The sequence below is a fragment of the Podarcis cretensis genome (assembly GCF_951804945.1).
Source record: "Podarcis cretensis genome assembly, chromosome: 8".
Classification (NCBI taxonomy): Eukaryota; Metazoa; Chordata; class Lepidosauria; order Squamata; family Lacertidae; genus Podarcis; species Podarcis cretensis.
In genome coordinates, this window is record NC_137177.1 from 91,686,173 (window position 1) to 91,703,559 (window position 17,387).

The 17,387-nt window shown below is 47.2% G+C and overlaps 1 protein-coding gene across 1 annotated transcript in view; it reads left to right on the forward strand.

Moving 5' to 3' along the window:
* The window catches only part of FER1L5 (fer-1 like family member 5), a 96,266-nt gene that overhangs the window by 76,569 nt on the left and 2,310 nt on the right, over positions 1–17,387 (forward strand). Inside the window, exons 48-55 of the mRNA XM_079988658.1 lie at positions 1,960–2,099; positions 4,858–4,946; positions 5,416–5,511; positions 8,486–8,627; positions 13,713–13,812; positions 14,909–15,120; positions 15,821–15,930; positions 16,874–17,021. Of these exons, the coding sequence (XP_079844784.1) occupies positions 1,960–2,099; positions 4,858–4,946; positions 5,416–5,511; positions 8,486–8,627; positions 13,713–13,812; positions 14,909–15,120; positions 15,821–15,930; positions 16,874–17,021 (1,037 nt within the window). The remainder of the gene's footprint in view (positions 1–1,959; positions 2,100–4,857; positions 4,947–5,415; positions 5,512–8,485; positions 8,628–13,712; positions 13,813–14,908; positions 15,121–15,820; positions 15,931–16,873; positions 17,022–17,387) is intronic.

Consider the following 17,387-nt stretch of genomic DNA (forward strand, 5'->3'; position numbering starts at 1 on the left):
TGCCAGGCCCCAAACTGTAATTCTCCCTTGACATCTGCAAAATTACCAGTCCACCTTCCTTTTCCTCAAAAGCAACATGTGTCTCTTCCATAGTCTCATGGCTCTCAGATTCCTCTTGTTGTTGATATGTGTAAACTTCCTCAAAAGCAACGTGTGTCTCTTCCATAGTCTCATGGCTCTCAGATTCCTCTTGTTGTTGATATGTATAAATTTCTTGCCTCCACTCCCTGTCAGCTTCAACAATGTTGTTTACTGCCAGGGCCAGAGTGTTCACATTTGTAGTCAAAACATCTGTCTGATCTTGTAACTTTCCCAGGAGAGCCAGTATTTTGTTGAGTTTAGTCTGATTTTTGCTTCTTTCAGCCATTTTTGTAGTGTCTCTCAGTTTAAAAACCAGCCAGTGAGTTAATTTGTAGCTGCTCTCCCTTATTTTCCAGAAATTGCAACAAATATAGCCAGCAGATGCAACAAAGACAAAGTTCCCTTTATCCTTTCCTTTTGACAGCTATTTTGACAGCTGTCAAAATCTTCAATGGTTCCTCAACAGGTTCTCTCGCGGGGCGCCCCCGGGTTCCGGGGGGGTGAAACTTTAGCTCCTAACATTAGTTTTATCCTCCAGTAAAATTTATAGCGTCAAGCCGTGAAGGTTTTTTTATAAAAAAAAAAAAAAAGAGTTCTCTCGACTTTAAGTTGCAAGCTCTTTGCGTTAAAATATCTACTCAAAGGGGGGGGGCGACTTCCTTTTTGACCCTTCCCCGCTCGTTCCCAATTCAAGAAAAAATTTTTAAGTTCCAAATTCCATATGTACTCACGGGTTCTTATTTTTAAGTCCAATTGTTCCAAGGAAAAAGTCAGCGCTTCTCCGACAATGGCATGCGGCTTCGCTCCGCAGAAGGAGCAATCGACTCACAGCACCGCGCCGTCCCCCGTCCCGTTCCTGAGCCTTTAAAAAGGCTCCTTCGCGGTTGGGGGGGGCGCAAATGGTGCCCGCCGAGTCACCACGTTCACAGGCATCAGCGCCTGTGATTTTTAAGGGTCCCCGCGTCGCCGGCGCGGACAAGACCCGATCCTGCGGAGCCGATTCCCTCCGGAGCTCGGAGGGAATCCGCCATTAATCGGCAGCGCTAACCCGGAAGTCCCTCCGGCGGGCTTTAGGACCTGGTTCCCAATCCGGGTTTTCTGCCGCCCGCTCGCCTGTACATTCGAACTTGGCGCGCGCGCCCAGCCGGCAACCTTTCTCCTTACCATTACACTGCTCCTGTCACTGCTTCCCCCTTCGGAGGGGCTAGCTGGACCTGACTTCCCCTCCGTTCCCTCACTCTCCGATAGAGGCGTGGTCAGTCCTGACTCATCTTCTCTCCCTGCTGGAGGAGACGCTGGACCTGATACATGGGACTCTTCCCCCCCACTACGCTCTGGTGGGGGAGCTGGTCCTGATCTCCCGCTGCTGCTTTGGGAGTCCCCGCTGGCCCCTTGCTTCTGGTGCATCCCCCCTGGGACCCCCCTTGCCCTGGCCCTCGGCGCCCCCCTCTGGGAATCTTCTGATTCGCTGGAGAAGCTCATGGAATCTCTCGTGCCACTGTCATACTCCCCTACGCTGCCCTCAGATTCTTCCCCTTCGCTCTCCATTTCCTCTCTCCCCTGTGCCTCTGCTCCTGAGCCCCTGACAACAACAACAACAACAACAACAATAATAAATCCAATAAATCCCTACCCAATAAATCCCCACAAAGGTTTGTTGGAAGAGCATAATGCAAGGAAAAATGCTCCCCCAGAAGAAGCACTCTGCAAATGTGCTTATGTTGCACAATGAGTATAAATTGTAGAACACAGGCTGCCTTGGAGCAGGATTGTATTTGTAATTGTGGCCCCCTTTGCCCTGCATGGAAGTCTCATGCTCCTGTGATACATTTGGCTGAATAAGTGCTGACTCTATTGTACTTGACACTCCCCTTTCAGAGACTAAACTACCGTCACATGGCTTCCTGGGGCCTCCAAAAGAGCGCATGGCTCTCCATCTCCTCCACACCTGTGGGCTGGTGCCTGAACACGTGGAGACTCGTGGCATCTACAGCGCTACCAATCCCGGGATCCAGCAGGTAAATTTCCTGCCTCCATTTCCCCACTGCACCAGGAGTAGCCAGTTGCTGTGAACTGCAGCTCCCACCATCCCTGGCAGGGGCTGATGGGAATCCTAGCTGACAACTGTTGGAGGATGCCTTGTTAGCTGCTGCTGAGCCTACACATTTGGAAGAGAGAAGCTTCACTATTTGCCCTTGTAGTCTGGCTCCCCTTCACAGGTGGGAAGCTTAGAGCAGCTACACACTTGGCTGACATGTTCATTTATCCTACATAAAACTACAGCAAACTCATTCTTCAAGTGCTGACACTTACGTAGCCCAAACAGTACCATCCACTCAGAAGAGCACTTCATCCCAAGGATCGGGGGCAAGAAGTCTCCAAAACAACACAATAAGGACTGAGCATACTCAGCGGGCAAAGACTGTGTCCACAGCCAGTTGTGCTCAGCATAGACCCATTGAAATTAATAGGCATGTTCATTATGTTCATTAATTTCAATGGGTCTCACTGAGTAGAAGTTGGTTGGCTAAACCCCAGAATGCTGGGAGTTGATGGAGGGACAGAAAAGAATAGCATCCTGTAAAAGGGGTGGCTGGCTAGAAATCTGAACAGAAGCACATCTGTCAGCAAGATTTTCCTGCAGGTCCGACTTACTGTTCATTTATTATAATTGCAATATATATCCAACCTTTCTATGCAAAGCATTCAAAGTGGCTTATCAAGTGATGATGGTTATGATTTTTAAAAATGCTATAAACCCATTTTTAAAAGTGTGTGATGATAAAATAAGAACAGGTGAAACCAACAAGAACTGCCCTGTTAAAGGATATTAAAGAAAGCCATGCATTTAAAAAGCCAAGGCAGCTTGACAAACCAAAAGCATTTCTAAATTTAAAAATACATTTGCCCAATAGTAGGAGGACATCAGAGAGGAATCTAAGCCAACCTCCGAGGAAGCCTCCAGGCAGCCAGTGTTTTGAGGGGGGGGATTCCCGTGCATGCCACAAAATTTAGGTTTCTGTAATTAAAGTAGATTCAAGAGTTTTGTTGCCCTTGTATGAGAAATCCACTTTAAGAAAGAAACTAAAGAGGAATCCATATCACATATTTAAAGTGCATGGCTTCTACTGAAGTATATTGAGAGCTGTGGTGTGCAGTGGCGTAGCGTGGGTTGTCAGCACCTGGGACAAGGCAAGTAATTTGCGCACCCTAACCCGTTGATTTGCGCACCCTAACCCTAACCCCCAGATGTTGCGCCCGGTGCGGCCGGCCCCCCCTGCACCCCCATGCTATGCCACTGGTGGTGTGCTAAGAGTGTTGGGAGTGGGAGCTCTTTGAGGTGTTCAACTACAGTTCCTGGGATTCTTTGGGGTAATTTATGGTGTGGATGTGACCTGGCTTTCTGTGCTGGGAATGTAATGGAGAAATGCACTGAAAAGTGTGGAATGAACAAGTGATTAACAGGAAGGCATATAAGCATCCCATGAGCAAATCAGATGTTCAAATAAAGGCCAGGTAGAATCTAATTTCCACATAAGCTTTGTGCAGGAGGATCAGGATGAATGCCTGATAAATAGGTCTTCTGCAGAGACCCTAAGGAGAGAATCCCAGAGGTAAGGCCCAGCCAGTGAGTGAGAAAGGCCTCTCATTGCACCCTTGCCAAACATGCCTTAAACAGTATCTTTAGATGCTGTCTAGATGCCTTAGGCAGGACTGAGATGGGGACCTTTCAAGAAGATCTCAAGACTTGGGTTGGTTTGTGCAGGAAAACTTGATCCTTCAGCCAAGATGGTCCCAGGCCATTTTGCCTCACAACCAGCAATTTTAATGGTGCCCAAGAAAATCTGCATCTGGTTGAACCCAGTATATGTCATGGATTACTCCAAAGAACACTAAATTATAGTTTTGTGAGAAATCAGTCATCCAACAGAACTACAATTCCCAGGGTTCTTTGGGTGGGAGTTGAAGCTGGTTTCAGTGTAGTAGATGTTACCCTAAATACTCCTGCCCCAGACCCATTTCCTCCCCATTTGGCTGCAGGAGGCAAGGATAAGTTTGGCACTGACCCCCAGGAGACATTTCAGACAAGCTGAAGTACTGTAATATCCTAAATAGGTGCTGGTAGATGAAATGGAACCTGCCTTTTGAAGCAGAGTGGCACACACTGGAATTGGAAAGAAAGACCAGCCTTCTTGCCTGCAGGTCTGAATTTGCAGATTCCTTTATAAATCTTGTGCCCTATAGCCCAAACCTGGAGGACCTCGCAGGGCACTGAACTAGAATTGTGGCTTAAGAAAGTCTGGAAGTTAGCAATTGCTGAAGAAATAAGATGTGATGTAGCAATCTTGAAGGGGAAAAAGAAACCAGCTGCATTGCAGGCTGTTTGGTGGCAGTTTATCACATAGGCCAACATATCAGGTTTACAAAACACCTTGTCACCAGCATCAGCACAAATCCGGATGCTATTGTTATGTTTCTGCTCCTAACTTTTTCCTTGGACATCTCAGTCTCTTCTGGCCAGTTAAAATGGTGACATTATCCTGGCAATATGCTCTGTAAGGTCCCTGCAAGAACAGCAGAGAAAATGAATGAAATAGGCAACAGTGAGTATACATGAGAATACAATTACTTGCCTGGTTTCCGGCATAGGGAGGAGGATGTGGTGGTTGTTTTTTTATCTCGTTACGTTCACTGTCTGTTTTGTGACTATACTTTATGTACATCACTGAAGTACCAACTGAAAAACATTAAGAATGTGCCTCTCTTCATATCCAGGGGAAAGTACAGATGTGGGTTGACATCTTCCCAGAAAACATAGGTGAGCCAGGACCTCCTTTTGACATCACCCCAAGGAAGCCCAAGAAGTAGGTGCACCAAACACTGCCATCCCAACCCTTTTAAAGACCCAGAACTATTTGCACCCGCGTAGCACATTTTCAGGATGGTTGAATGAGAGTGTCAGGGTGCAGGTGGACGTGGATGCTGGATCTGACCACCCCGTGTCCGCTGTTGCATACTTGTCATTGTTTCTAATCCCAGAGCATGACACAAGGGGGAAGCTGGTTCACAAAGGCATCTACTGGTGGCGCCCCTGCTCTTAGGGAAGGGCTACAACTCAGTGCTAGAGCATTTGCTTTGCATTCAGAAGGTTCCAGCTCCAAACCCCACTGGCATCTCCACACTGGACTAGAGCGGGGTTGCACAGAAAGTTTTCCAGTAAAAGTCCTTGTTAGCCTGCCCTTGTTAGCCTTCCTGTTGTATATAGCAGGAAGAAGAATCCCTTTAAGCACCCTCCCAGTAGCACCAAGACTCTCCTGTTCGTCTCCTCTGTAGGCACGAACTTCGCTGCATCATCTGGAACACCAAGGATGTGGATCTGGAAGACACCAACATTTTTGGAGACAGGATGAGTGACATCTATGTGAAAGGGTACGAGAGAACAGAGGCAGAAGGTTTATGGCAGCCCAGCTCCTGTGGTGGCAAGTGACCAACAACTGGTCTTATTTGCAGATGGAGAGCTATCTATCAGCCCTAGCCATATTTCCTTTGAGGTGTCAGCTCCATGATTCCCAAATTGTTATAGCCCTATTTGCATAACAAAACCATTCATGAATTCATTCATCAATTGTGTTGCTTTTCTCCAAAGAACCAAGGTGGTTCACAACAATCATAAAACTTAGGGAAGTGCTGGGTGAGATCCCATGGACAGTAATACTAAAAGGAAAGGGAGTTCATGATGGCTGGGAGTTTGTTAAGAGGGAGATAGTAAAAGCACAACTTCAGGCAATACCAATGAGACGGAAACATGAAAGGTGCCTAAAGAAGCCAGGGTGGCTATCTAAAGAACTTTTAACTGAGTTAAGATTAAAAAAGGATGTGTACAAAAAATGGAAAAGGGGGGAACCACCAAAGAGGAATTCAAACAAATAGCCAGCACATGTAGACACAAAGTCAGAAAAGCTAAAGCACAGAATGAACTCAGGCTTGCTAGAGAGGTTAGAAGCAACAAAAAAGGCTTTTATGGGTATGTTCGTAGCAAAAGGAAGAAGAAAGAAACAGTGGGGTCACTCAGAGGAGAAGATGGTGAAATGCAAATAGGGGACACAGAAAGAGCTGAACTCCTCAATGCGTTCTTTGCCTCAGTCTTCTCCGATAAAGAAAACAATGCCCGACCTGAAGAATTTGGAGCAAATGATTCAGCAGAGGAAACACAGCCCAGAATAACTAAGGAGATAGTACAAGAATACTTGGCTAGTCTAGATGTATTCAAGTCTCCAGGGCCAGATGAACTGCATCCAAGAGTATTAAAAGAACTGGCAGATGTGATCTCGGAACCACTGGCAGTCATCTTTGAGAATTCCTGGAGAACAGGCGAAGTCCTGGCAGACTGGAGGAGGGCAAATGTTGTCCCTATTTTCAAAAAGGGGGAAAGAGGGGACCCAAATAATTACCGCCCAGTCAGTCTGACATCAATACCAGGGAAGATTCTGGAGCAGATAATTAAGCAAACAGTCTGTGAGCACCTAGAAAGGAATGCTGTGATCACCAATAGTCAGCATGGATTTCTGAAAAATAAGTCATGTCAGATTAACCTGATCTCGTTTTTTGACAGAATTACAAGCCTGGTAGATGAAGGGAACGCAGTGGATGTAGCCTACCTTGATTTCAGCAAGGCATTTGACAAGGTGCCCCATGATATTCTCGTAAAGAAGCTGGTAAAATGCGGTCTTGACTATGCTACCACTCAGTGGATTTGTAACTGGCTGACTGACCGAACCCAAAGGGTGCTCATCAATGGTTCCTCTTCATCCTGGAGAAGAGTGACTAGTGGGGTGGCACAGGGTTCTGTCTTGGGCCCGGTCTTATTCAACATCTTTATCAACGACTTGGATGATGGACTCAAGGGCATCCTGATCAAATTTGCAGATGACACCAAACTGGGAGGGGTGGCTAACACCCCAGAGGACAGGATCACACTTCAAAACGACCTTGACAGATTAGAGAACTGGGCCAAAACAAACAAGATGAATTTTAACAGGGAGACATGTAAAGTATTGCACTTGGGCAAAAAAAAATGGGAGGCACAAATACAAGATGGGTGACACCTGGCTTGAGAGCAGTACATGTGAAAAGGATCTAGGAGTCTTGGTTGACCACAAACTTGACATGAGCCAGCAGTGTGACGCGGCAGCTAAAAAAGCCAATGCAATTCTGGGCTGCATCAATAGGAGTATAGCATCTAGATCAAGGGAAGTAATAGTGCCACTGTATTCTGCTCTGGTCAGACCTCACCTGGAGTACTGTGTCCAGTTCTGGGCACCACAGTTCAAGAAGGACACTGACAAACTGGAACGTGTCCAGAGGAGGGCAACCAAAATGGTCAAAGGCCTGGAAATGCTGCCTTATGAGGAACGGCTAAGGGAGCTGGGCATGTTTAGCCTGGAGAAGAGGAGGTTAAGGGGTGATATGATAGCCATGTTCAAATATATAAAAGGATGTCACATAGAGGAGGGAGAAAGGTTGTTTTCTGCTGCTCCAGAGAAGCGGACACGGAGCAATGGTTCCAAACTACAAGAAAGAAGATTCCACCTAAACATTAGGAAGAACTTCCTGACAGTAAGAGCTGTTTGACAGTGGAATTTGCTGCCAAGGAGTGTGGTGGAGTCTCCTTCTTTGGAGGTCTTTAAGCAGAGGCTTGACAACCATATGTCAGGAGTGCTCTGATGGTGTTTCCTGCTTGGCAGGGGGTTGGACTCGATGGCCCTTGTGGTCTCTTCCAACTCTATCATTCTATAATCAAATGAAGCAGCAGTTCACAAAGGAGAGACTAGTAGCTAAAGATTTGGCTGGTGCTTCTGCATCAACTTGTGCACCAGAACTTTCTCCTTCTCCTGGTATAGAGAACCTTTGCTCCTCTGCCACATTTGTAGCTGAACTGCAACTCCCATCAGCCTTCAAAAAGGGTTGCCCCAATAGTCTAATGCAAGAAAAAAAAGATGAGTTTTCTGGCACCTTAAAGGGGTGAAAAATAGCCTTTGCCAACCTAGTGTCCTCTAGATGTTCTGGAATGCAACTCCCATCATCACCAGCCTGTATGGCCTTGTGTTGCTGAGGCTGATGGGAGTTGGAGTCCAGAAGGCCTCAGGTTGGGGAAGATTGGGCTGGATGATACGCTCCAGCAGCAGAGATGTCAGGGGAACCTGGACTTTTTGCTCTGCATTCAGCTCCCGCCTGTCCCTTGCCTAAGGGTCATGGAGGAAGAGGGACATCTCTCCCAAAGCTGCCAGCGGGACTAGATGGTGCAGCTTTTTATTGCCAATGTACCCAAGTGTGCCCTAGAATCTGGGATGGGGCAAAAGAGTTCCTATGAACAACTCCAGCATCTCCTTTGCCCTGGTTCCAGGTGGATGGATGGCCTGGAGGAGGACAAGCAGAAGACAGATATCCATTATAGGTCCCTGACAGGAGAAGGCAACTTCAACTGGCGCTTTGTGTTTACCTTGGAGTACCTGCCCATGGAGCAGGTCTGCGTTCTCACCAAGAAGGTAAGTGGAAACTGAAACAGATCATTGCTCCAATTTAGAAAAAGGGAGGTTGCCTTGGCTTCCTCAAAGCTTACCTTACCCCACAGGAGCGCCCTCAACCACGTGGACCGCCAGAACTGGCACCTTTACAATTGACATATCATGCCTGCTCTGCACTTGCAAGGAATCAGTCTCTTAATGTGTGGCAGCACCTGTTCTTTGGAACTCTGTAGGCACCTTTGCTGCACTCTTGTTGATGCCTGCTTTAAAAAAATCCTTTTGGCATAGGCCACACCTAGACAGACATGCCAATTTATAGTGTGTAGTTGTTTTCTCCCATTTTAACATTTTAATATTTCTATTTGTTTTTAAAACCAGTTTATATTATTGGTGTTTTCTTGTGAATATTTTATATTCATTTATGCAAACTGCTTTGATTATTATTGTTTGTTTTGACTAAGTAGTACATAAATTTTGTTAAACTTGAATGAATGAATGAAGGAGGGCTGTGTATGGACAACCAGCAAAGCCTTCCTATCCTCCATCTGGCAAATCCAACTCAAGAGATTATGATTATATTATTATTTCTTGAATTAATATACTGCCCTATACCTGGAGGTCTCAGGGTGGTTCACAGAAAATATCTCTCTGCATATCATCTGCTGAAGGATAATCAGAGGCACATTGAAAGGCTCTCTGTGGTGCACACATCATTTTAATGGATACTCTCATTCATATTCTGGCACACTTAGTCCATGTAAATTTAATAGCACTTATAGTCTTCAGATGCAGGGCACTTCCAAGCTGTTGCTATTTTCTAGTGGGTTTCAGTCATGTAGCAGCAATCACAGCTGGTTAGGAGGTCCCATGCAACAAATAAGTAAATAAAACCACTACCCCCAAAAGATCAGACTTTTTGCAATAAAGGAAGTGACAGGAAAATGCCCTGGAAAGTGTGGAATAATAACATTGGCTTTCACGTGACATATTCTAACCCCCCCCCCAAAAAAAAAAAAAAAAAAACGGACTGGTTTTTAAGGAATTTGGCCCTTGAACTGAAAAAGGCTCCTAAACCCTGATCTGCATTTAGTGGCAAGAGCTCTCTGGGTTCTCTGGCAGACAGGGGATCTTTCCCATTACCTGCTACTGAGAATCTGGAGCTGCCTCATGAAACACAGGGGCTCTGTCTCTGGGGATGCTCCAGTCCCACAAAGCACTTTATATGGAAAGCTCCTCCTCCTCCTCCTCCTCCATCTTTTTTGGCGATCCCTCGTAGCCGAGTAAGATTGTCTTCCATGAACACGGTTTTAACAAGGAGTCTGTAAGTGACTGTGGAGGCTAATTCTGGATCCACGCGTCCTTCCACAGTGGGGACATTGGTTTCCAGGAAGGAGTTGATCACAGTGAGGGTTTGCCAAATGTGCCTTCCTCTTAGCACATTTCTCCCTTATCATGGAGGAGCTGAATGATGTTCACAAATTTATCTGGGCAGCCAATTTTCAGAAGAACAGTCCACAGGTCATTGTGATTTACATTGTTGAAGGCCTTAGTCAGGTCAATAAACGCCATATACATGGGTTGGTTTTGCTCTCTGCATTTTTCTTGAAGCTGTCGAGCGGTGTAAATCATGTCCACTGTCCCCCTAGAAGGCCGAAAACCATTTTGGGATTCAGGAAGGGTCACCTTGAATATTGTTAAGATACAGTTTGCTAAGATCCTTGCAAGAATTTTGTCGGCTACAGCTAACAGAGAGATGCCTCGATAGTTTCTGCAATCAGTTCTATCACACTTTTTCGATGAGCTTGTGAAGTTGTTGCGTAAGTTCAATTCCACCCACTTTGAAGACTTCAGCAGGTATCCCATCAGGTTCACTGGCTTTGTTGTTTTTCATTTGGTTAATAGCTGTACATAACTCACCCAGATTTGGAGATACTGCAAGCTCATCTCTAATTTGTTTTTGCAGAATTTGTGAGAGGATCTCAGCAGCTACAGGGAAGTTACAGTTAAGGGGATGCTGGTAATGCTATTTCCAGCTTCTTTATCTTTTAGAAGTGTGGTACCATCTGTTTAAAATTCTTAAATGCTTAAATGCTTAAAATTCTACAAGGAGGGCTCAGGCAGTATGTGCACCGAGAACTCCCAGAAGTGCAATCTGGATTTAGAACAGGCAGAGGAACCAGAGACCAAATTGCAAACATGCGCTGGATTATGGAGAAAGCTAGAGAGTTCCAGAAAGACATCTACTTCTGCTTCATTGACTATGCAAAAGCCTTTAACTGTGTCGACCACAGCAAACTATGGCAAGTTCTTAAAGAAATGGGAGTGCCTGATCACCTCATCTGTCTCCTGAGAAATCTCTATGTGGGACAAGAAGCTACAGTTAGAACTGGATATGGAACAACTGATTGGTTCAAAATTGGGAAAGGAGTACGACTGCTTATTTAACTTATATGCAGAATTCATCATGTGAAAGGCTGGGCTGGATGAATCCCAAGCCGGAAATAAGATTGCCGGAAGAAATATCAACAACCTCAGATATGCAGATGACACAACCTTGATGGCAGAAAGTGAGGAGGAATTAAAGAACCTTTTATTGAGGGTGAAAGAGGAGAGCGCAAAATATGGTCTGAAGCTTAACATCAAAAAAACGAAGATCATGGCCACTGGTCCCATCACCTCCTGGCAAATAGAAGGGGAAGAAATGGAGGCAGTAAGAGATTTTACTTTCTTGGGCTCCATGATCACTGCAGATGGTGACAGCAGTCACGAAATTAAAAGACGCCTGCTTCTTGGGAGAAAAGCAATGACAAACCTAGACAGCATCTTAAAAAGTAGAGACATCACCTTGCCAACAAAGGTCCGTATAACAAAAGCTATGGTTTTCCCAGTAGTGATGTATGGAAGTGAGAGCTGGACCATAAAGAAGGCTGATCACCGAAGAATTGATGCTTTTGAATTATGGTGCTGGAGGAGACTCTTGAGAGTCCCATGGACTGCAAGAAGATCAAACCTCTCCATTTTTATGGAAATCAGCCCTGAGTGCTCACTGGAAGGACAAATCATGAAGCTGAGGCTCCAATACTTTGGCCACCTCATGAGAAGAGAAGACTCCCTGGAAAAGACCCTGATGTTGGGAAAGATGGAGGGCACAAGGAGAAGGGGACGACAGAGGATGAGATGGTTGGATGGTGTTCTTGAAGCTACCAGCATGAGTTTGATCAAACTGCGGGAGGCAGTGGAGGACAGAAGTGCCTGGCGTGCTCCGGTCCATGGGGTCACGAAGAGTCGGACACGACTAAACAACACCACCACCATGTGTTGAGTGTAGGGGGCATATGCCATGATTTACTAGCCCATAGATGGTCTTTGTGGCTTTAAAGAAACTCTGTGTATCATGAGTGCTGGCTAAGTGCTGGATCTCTTGAGCTTTTTTTTTTTTATCCACCAGGTGTTTTGTAGTTCTCTGGTTCTTCTTTGAACCTCAGCCTTAGCATTGGCATAGGTTTCTTTCTTAGTGGCACAGTTTCTATCTCTTTGCCAGATCTGAAAGGCCTTCCTTTTCTTGTCAATCATGCGTCCAATCTCACTGTCATTCTCATCAAACCAGTCCCGGTGTTTTGGTTTGGTATCCAATAGTTTGTTCACAGGCTGCAATAATGGATGTTTTTACCTTGGTCCAGTGTTCCTCAATGTTATCAGGGAATTCTGAAAGCAGATGGTCCTTAAGAGTTGTCTGGAAGCAATCCTGCTTAATGGGATCTTGAAGGGCTTGAGTGTTCATTTTGCACCTTGGTTTCCTTCCTTGAAGCCTGCATTGAGGTATAATCTTGAGAGCCATCATGGAGTGTATCAGTTGGTGATCTGTTCAGCAGTCGTCAGCGCTCATCATAGCTCTGGTAAGGAGCACATCACGGCGATCTTTAGCACGGACAATAACATAGTCTAAGAGGTGCCCGTGGTTTGACCAAGGATGCCTCCAAGATGTTTTAATTTTGTTGTTGTTGTTGTTGAACGAGTGTGTTGGTAATAACAACATTGTGCGCTGAACATATCATCAAAAGTAAGATTCCATTCTGGTTGCTGTTGCCAATTCCTTCTTTCCCAATAGTCCCAGGCCACAGATCGAAATCCGGCAGCGGCATGAGCCTTAGTTAATTTTTCACAATGCACATTTCCCCCCTTGTTGCTTCATCCTGAAACAATTCCCTCTCCATTTCATCAGTTTACTTTAATACTGTTGTTGTTGTTGTTGATTTGGCATGTCACTTGTGAATTTTGAGAGTCATCCCAGCACAACACACAACGGTTGTTTTTGTTGCAAGCAAACTAAAACTTTGCTTCATCACCAGGAATATGATCCATGTCCCTAGTCAGCTTAATGACGGTTCATCTAAATTTCTGTGAAAATAGTCAGGGGGCCCAATGTGCTTCCTCCAGTGATAGCCCTGGAGCAACTGGCCGGCATCTCTAGCTAATAAACTTCAAAGAATACTCCAAGTTGGTGCTGCCACCTAGTGTCAGGCAAGTGCTTTACCACACTCCTTTCTCTGGAAAGCACTGTTTAATGCTGTTAATTATAGAATCATAGAATTGTAGGGTTAGGACGGACACTGAGGGCCATCTAGTCCAACCCCTGCAATGCAGGAATCTCAACGAGATTATACATGACAGATGGTCATCCAACCTCTGCTTAAACACCTCTAAGGAAGGAGAGTCCTCCACCTCCCGAGGGAGACAGTTCCACGGTCAAACAGCTCTTACTGTCAGAAAGTGCTTCCTAATGGTCAAGATCTCCATTGGTTTGAGACCTACCCTCCAGAGTCAGAGAAAACAAGCCTGTTCCCTCTTCCATGTGACAGCCCTTTAGATAGATGGCTATCATATCTCCTTTCCCTCTCTTCTTTACCAGGCTATTCATGCCCAGTTCCCTCATAAGGCTTGGTTTCCAACCCCTGGTTGTCTTGCTTGCCCTCCTCTGTGCTCCTGCCCCACAGCCTCGGCGTCAGCTCCCAGGTGTGGTGGACCTGGTCCTGACTTGAGTAGGTCTGCCTTGACGCCTGTCATGCGTCTCCCATTTCAACAGACATTCTCCTATCCTGTTTGCAGCAACATTTCTGGAGCCTTGACGAGACCATGCAGAAAGTGCCCCCCAAGCTCATCATCCAGATCTGGGACAATGACAAGTTCTCAGCTGACGACTTTATAGGTAAAAAGAATCCTGAACCTGGGGGCAAGACAAGGCTTTTCACCCCATGTCCTATTTCAGGGTGGGGAAGCTTCTTCACCCTGAGGGCCGCTTTCCCTTCTGGGCAGCCTCCCAGGGGCCACATGCAAGTGGCAGGCAGGGCCAGAGCCAACTGTGGGCAAAGCCATAGCTTTGGATTTTGCCTTGTACAGTCAGCGAGGTTCCCTGTGCATATGCACACATCCACGCTGTCCTCCGCCCAGAGATGCAAGAAGCATTAACAGAGACCCTAGTTGCATTCTAGTCAGGTATCATGGACGGGTTGGACGCAGTGGGAGGAACCAGCTGAGGGAACCTCCAAGGCAAGAAGGCTCAGAGCAAAGGGAGGGGTGGTGGGACAGCAATGGGTGGTCAGAGGGGGATGAGGGAGAAGACTGGGAGGATCAGGTGTCGGAAGCTGGAGGGGTAACAGGGCTTAGTGAGCTGGAGGGAGTCTATGGCAGACAGAAGTCCAGAATCAGAGGCAGGAGCTGGAGCAGGGGAGGAGGGAAGCCAAGAGGCAGAGAAGTCAGGTTGCTGGAGAAGCAAGGGGGTCTCTCCCTTCTGCTGAGATAAGCTCTTCTCCCGCCTGATCTCCCAGAAGCAGAAGACGCATGAAAAGGGTGGAGGCAGAGTCTCTAAATGCTTGAGAAAAACCTTGGAGAGGAGGGTACTCAGATGACCGGGGGGGGGGGGGTACGGATGGACTTTCAGTCTTGGCAACTGAACTATGGGGCAAGACCTACCAGGGACAGGCTGCTGTTCTCATTAGGCTTGATAGGCCACCAAGTCTGTGCAGATCATGTTCTTCCAAATAAAAAGTTAGCTTCAACTTGCACAGTGTGATTTATTGTTGGTTTGCTCCTGACACCAGGCAAAGACACTCATGGAGGGTGCAGGGTGTGGCCTGGGGAGTGTGGCTGTGGCTGTGGCCAGGATGCGGCCTAAAGAGAGTCCAGATGGAGGGCTGCATTTCCCCCCTGGCCTGAGGTTCCCCTGCCTTCCCCTGCCGTCAAACATGCCATCTGTCCCTGACCTTCACAAAGCATGGAGACTGAGCACCCGGCTCCACTTGCAGGAATCCTGGAGCTGAACCTGAACAGCATGCCTAGCCCCGCCAAGCGTCCCCGCGACTGCACCGTGAAGATGCTGCTGGAGGACACCGGTGCCACCACCTCCACCTCTTTTTTCCATCGCCGCAAACGGAAACCTGTCTCCCTGTTCAAGCAGAGGGAAATGAGAGGATGGTGGCCCTGCATCGTCTTTGAGAAGGACAAGCCTCGCGTGTCGGTCAGTAAGGCATCATAGGCCAGATCTACCACACCTCTGCCTGCTGGGACTTGGGTCTGGGGAGCAAAGAATAGCAAGTAGAATAGAGGGGAGTGGAGGAGTTCACTTCATGAACTCCTAAGCCAGCCTTTCAGAAGTTTTGGACTGTGAAAAACGGCCACGTTGGCTGGGGCTGGTGGGTGGAGCCTCTGGAGGGCTCTCAGCTCTGCCTGTCTTGTTCTGGGCCTTCTCTAACTCTTCCCAGCTCTGCCATAGCAAAAGGTTTTCCAAATGTACTATGTGTCCCATTCTCCACCTTTCCTTCCCTCCAAGTATTCAAGGCTGGGCGTGCCTTGAACAGGACTAACAGGAAATGCCAAATTAAGAATGGTGGCACTATGGTGACACACCGTTCTATGCAATTGCTGGAAGAGAAGATACCTCAATGAACAGAAGAACCACCCCCATCTATTGAAAAATATGCATACATTGGGTATTTAGTTGAGGAGTTACACTAGTGTAATGACTTTCAGCTATGCAATTTAACACCCCCATTCCCTGCCCTCCCCACCACCACCACCTAAATCTGATCCACAGGTTTCTCCAGCCAGTTGGGAGTGGGGAGAAAGTAGAAGTTACACTTTGCAATTTTGAGTCGTTGCTCTTTTCCGTTGAATACCACCCTGGAAACCCCTCTGCCCATCCTCTCTCGTTCTCTTAGGGCAAGGTGGAAATGTCCTTGGAGCTGCTGACAGAAAAGGAGGCTGAAGAGCGGCCAGCTGGGAAAGGAAGAGAGGAGCCCAACATGAACCCAGTTCTGAAGCCACCAGAGTAAGACTGCAGCGCCTGAGTGCCCCCTGCTGCATGAACTACTGGGGAGGTAGAAATGGGGAAGGGGATGTCATTGTGTCAAGAAGGAAGCCTTTGCCAATCTAGTACCTTGCAGGTGTTTGGGGCTATAGCTCCCAGCAGCCCTGTGCTTGGCTGGGGCTGATGAGAACTGCAGTCCAAAACATCTGGAGAGCACCAGGTTGGCAAAGGCTGTGGCAGAGCATGTTTCCAAAGATTTGGTGGCTGGGAGGCTTCTGTATGAGAGCTACACCAATTGAGCCACATGCACCCAGTTTGGCTAGCCTGCTCTGAGCACTGTGCCCTCTGGCACTCTCCCTGCCCATGCCTGCCTGGCATCTGTGTGGGCCCCGAGGACCTTTCCTAGCTGTACTGGTACCGCTCTAAGCAGCACTGGGCACCTAGGTGCAGCCACCCTTTGAATTTTCCACAAGAGCGACGCTAAGTTGTTCTGGATACTGCTTGATATCCCGTTTTTATATGCAAACATATTGAAACTACATGGTATAGTTTTTATATGTTTGCATTGTTTTTACACATGTAACTGTTTATAACTGACTTTAAAATTGTTGTTTTATTCAAGCTGGCCCCCCTGCTGGGGGCATCCCCTGCCTGAAACCCTAGAGAGCTGCTGCCAGTTGGCGTTGAACAGTTGCAGGGAACCTTTGGCCTTCCAGGTGTTGCTGAAGTACAACTCCCACACCCCCAGGCAAATGTGGCTAATGGGCAGGTATTATGGGAGTTGTAGTTAAGCAACATCTGGAGGCCCAGAGGTCCTGATGTATACCTTATAGAACTAGGTGGGCCAACAGTCTAACTCAGTGTACGTCAGCTCCCCATGTTCTTAAGCCAGGGAAGATGGAGACAGCTGCTGTAGGCAACATCTGGTTAACTTTTCTTGCCCCTTCCTTCTCCCCGTGACCAGGAGGCCGGAGACCTCTTTCCTGTGGTTTACAGCCCCGCTGAAGAGCATCCACTTCGTTGTGTGGCAGAAGAGCAAATGGAAGCTCTTGATTTTCCTTTGCTGTGTGCTGGTGATTTTGCTGTTCGCAGCCTTCATCTACGCAGCTCCTGTGAGTCTGCTCAGGAAGAGCAAAGGGGATCAGGCAGCTTGGGCTCAGCCACATACCTTGCTAGATCTTACCCAGCTCTGCCCCACTAGGTGCAGCATCAATCCAGGCTAGACTGTCTGGGAGTGGGGTTGCTGTAGTTCACCAGGCTTCATTCGTCCTCAGTGGGAAATCTCTCTGCCTTAGAGCAGGACTACAGGGCCTGCATCTCATGTTTGGGCTTAGAGACTTAGGGGTGCTGTTGGTGTACTAGCACCAACAACATCCTCCCTGACCAAGCTGGCTGAGGTAGTCTTGAGCAGTGTGCTGATGGAATCCCAGATGATAATTCTGGGTGACATCAACTTTCACGCCAATGCTGCCGTTGGG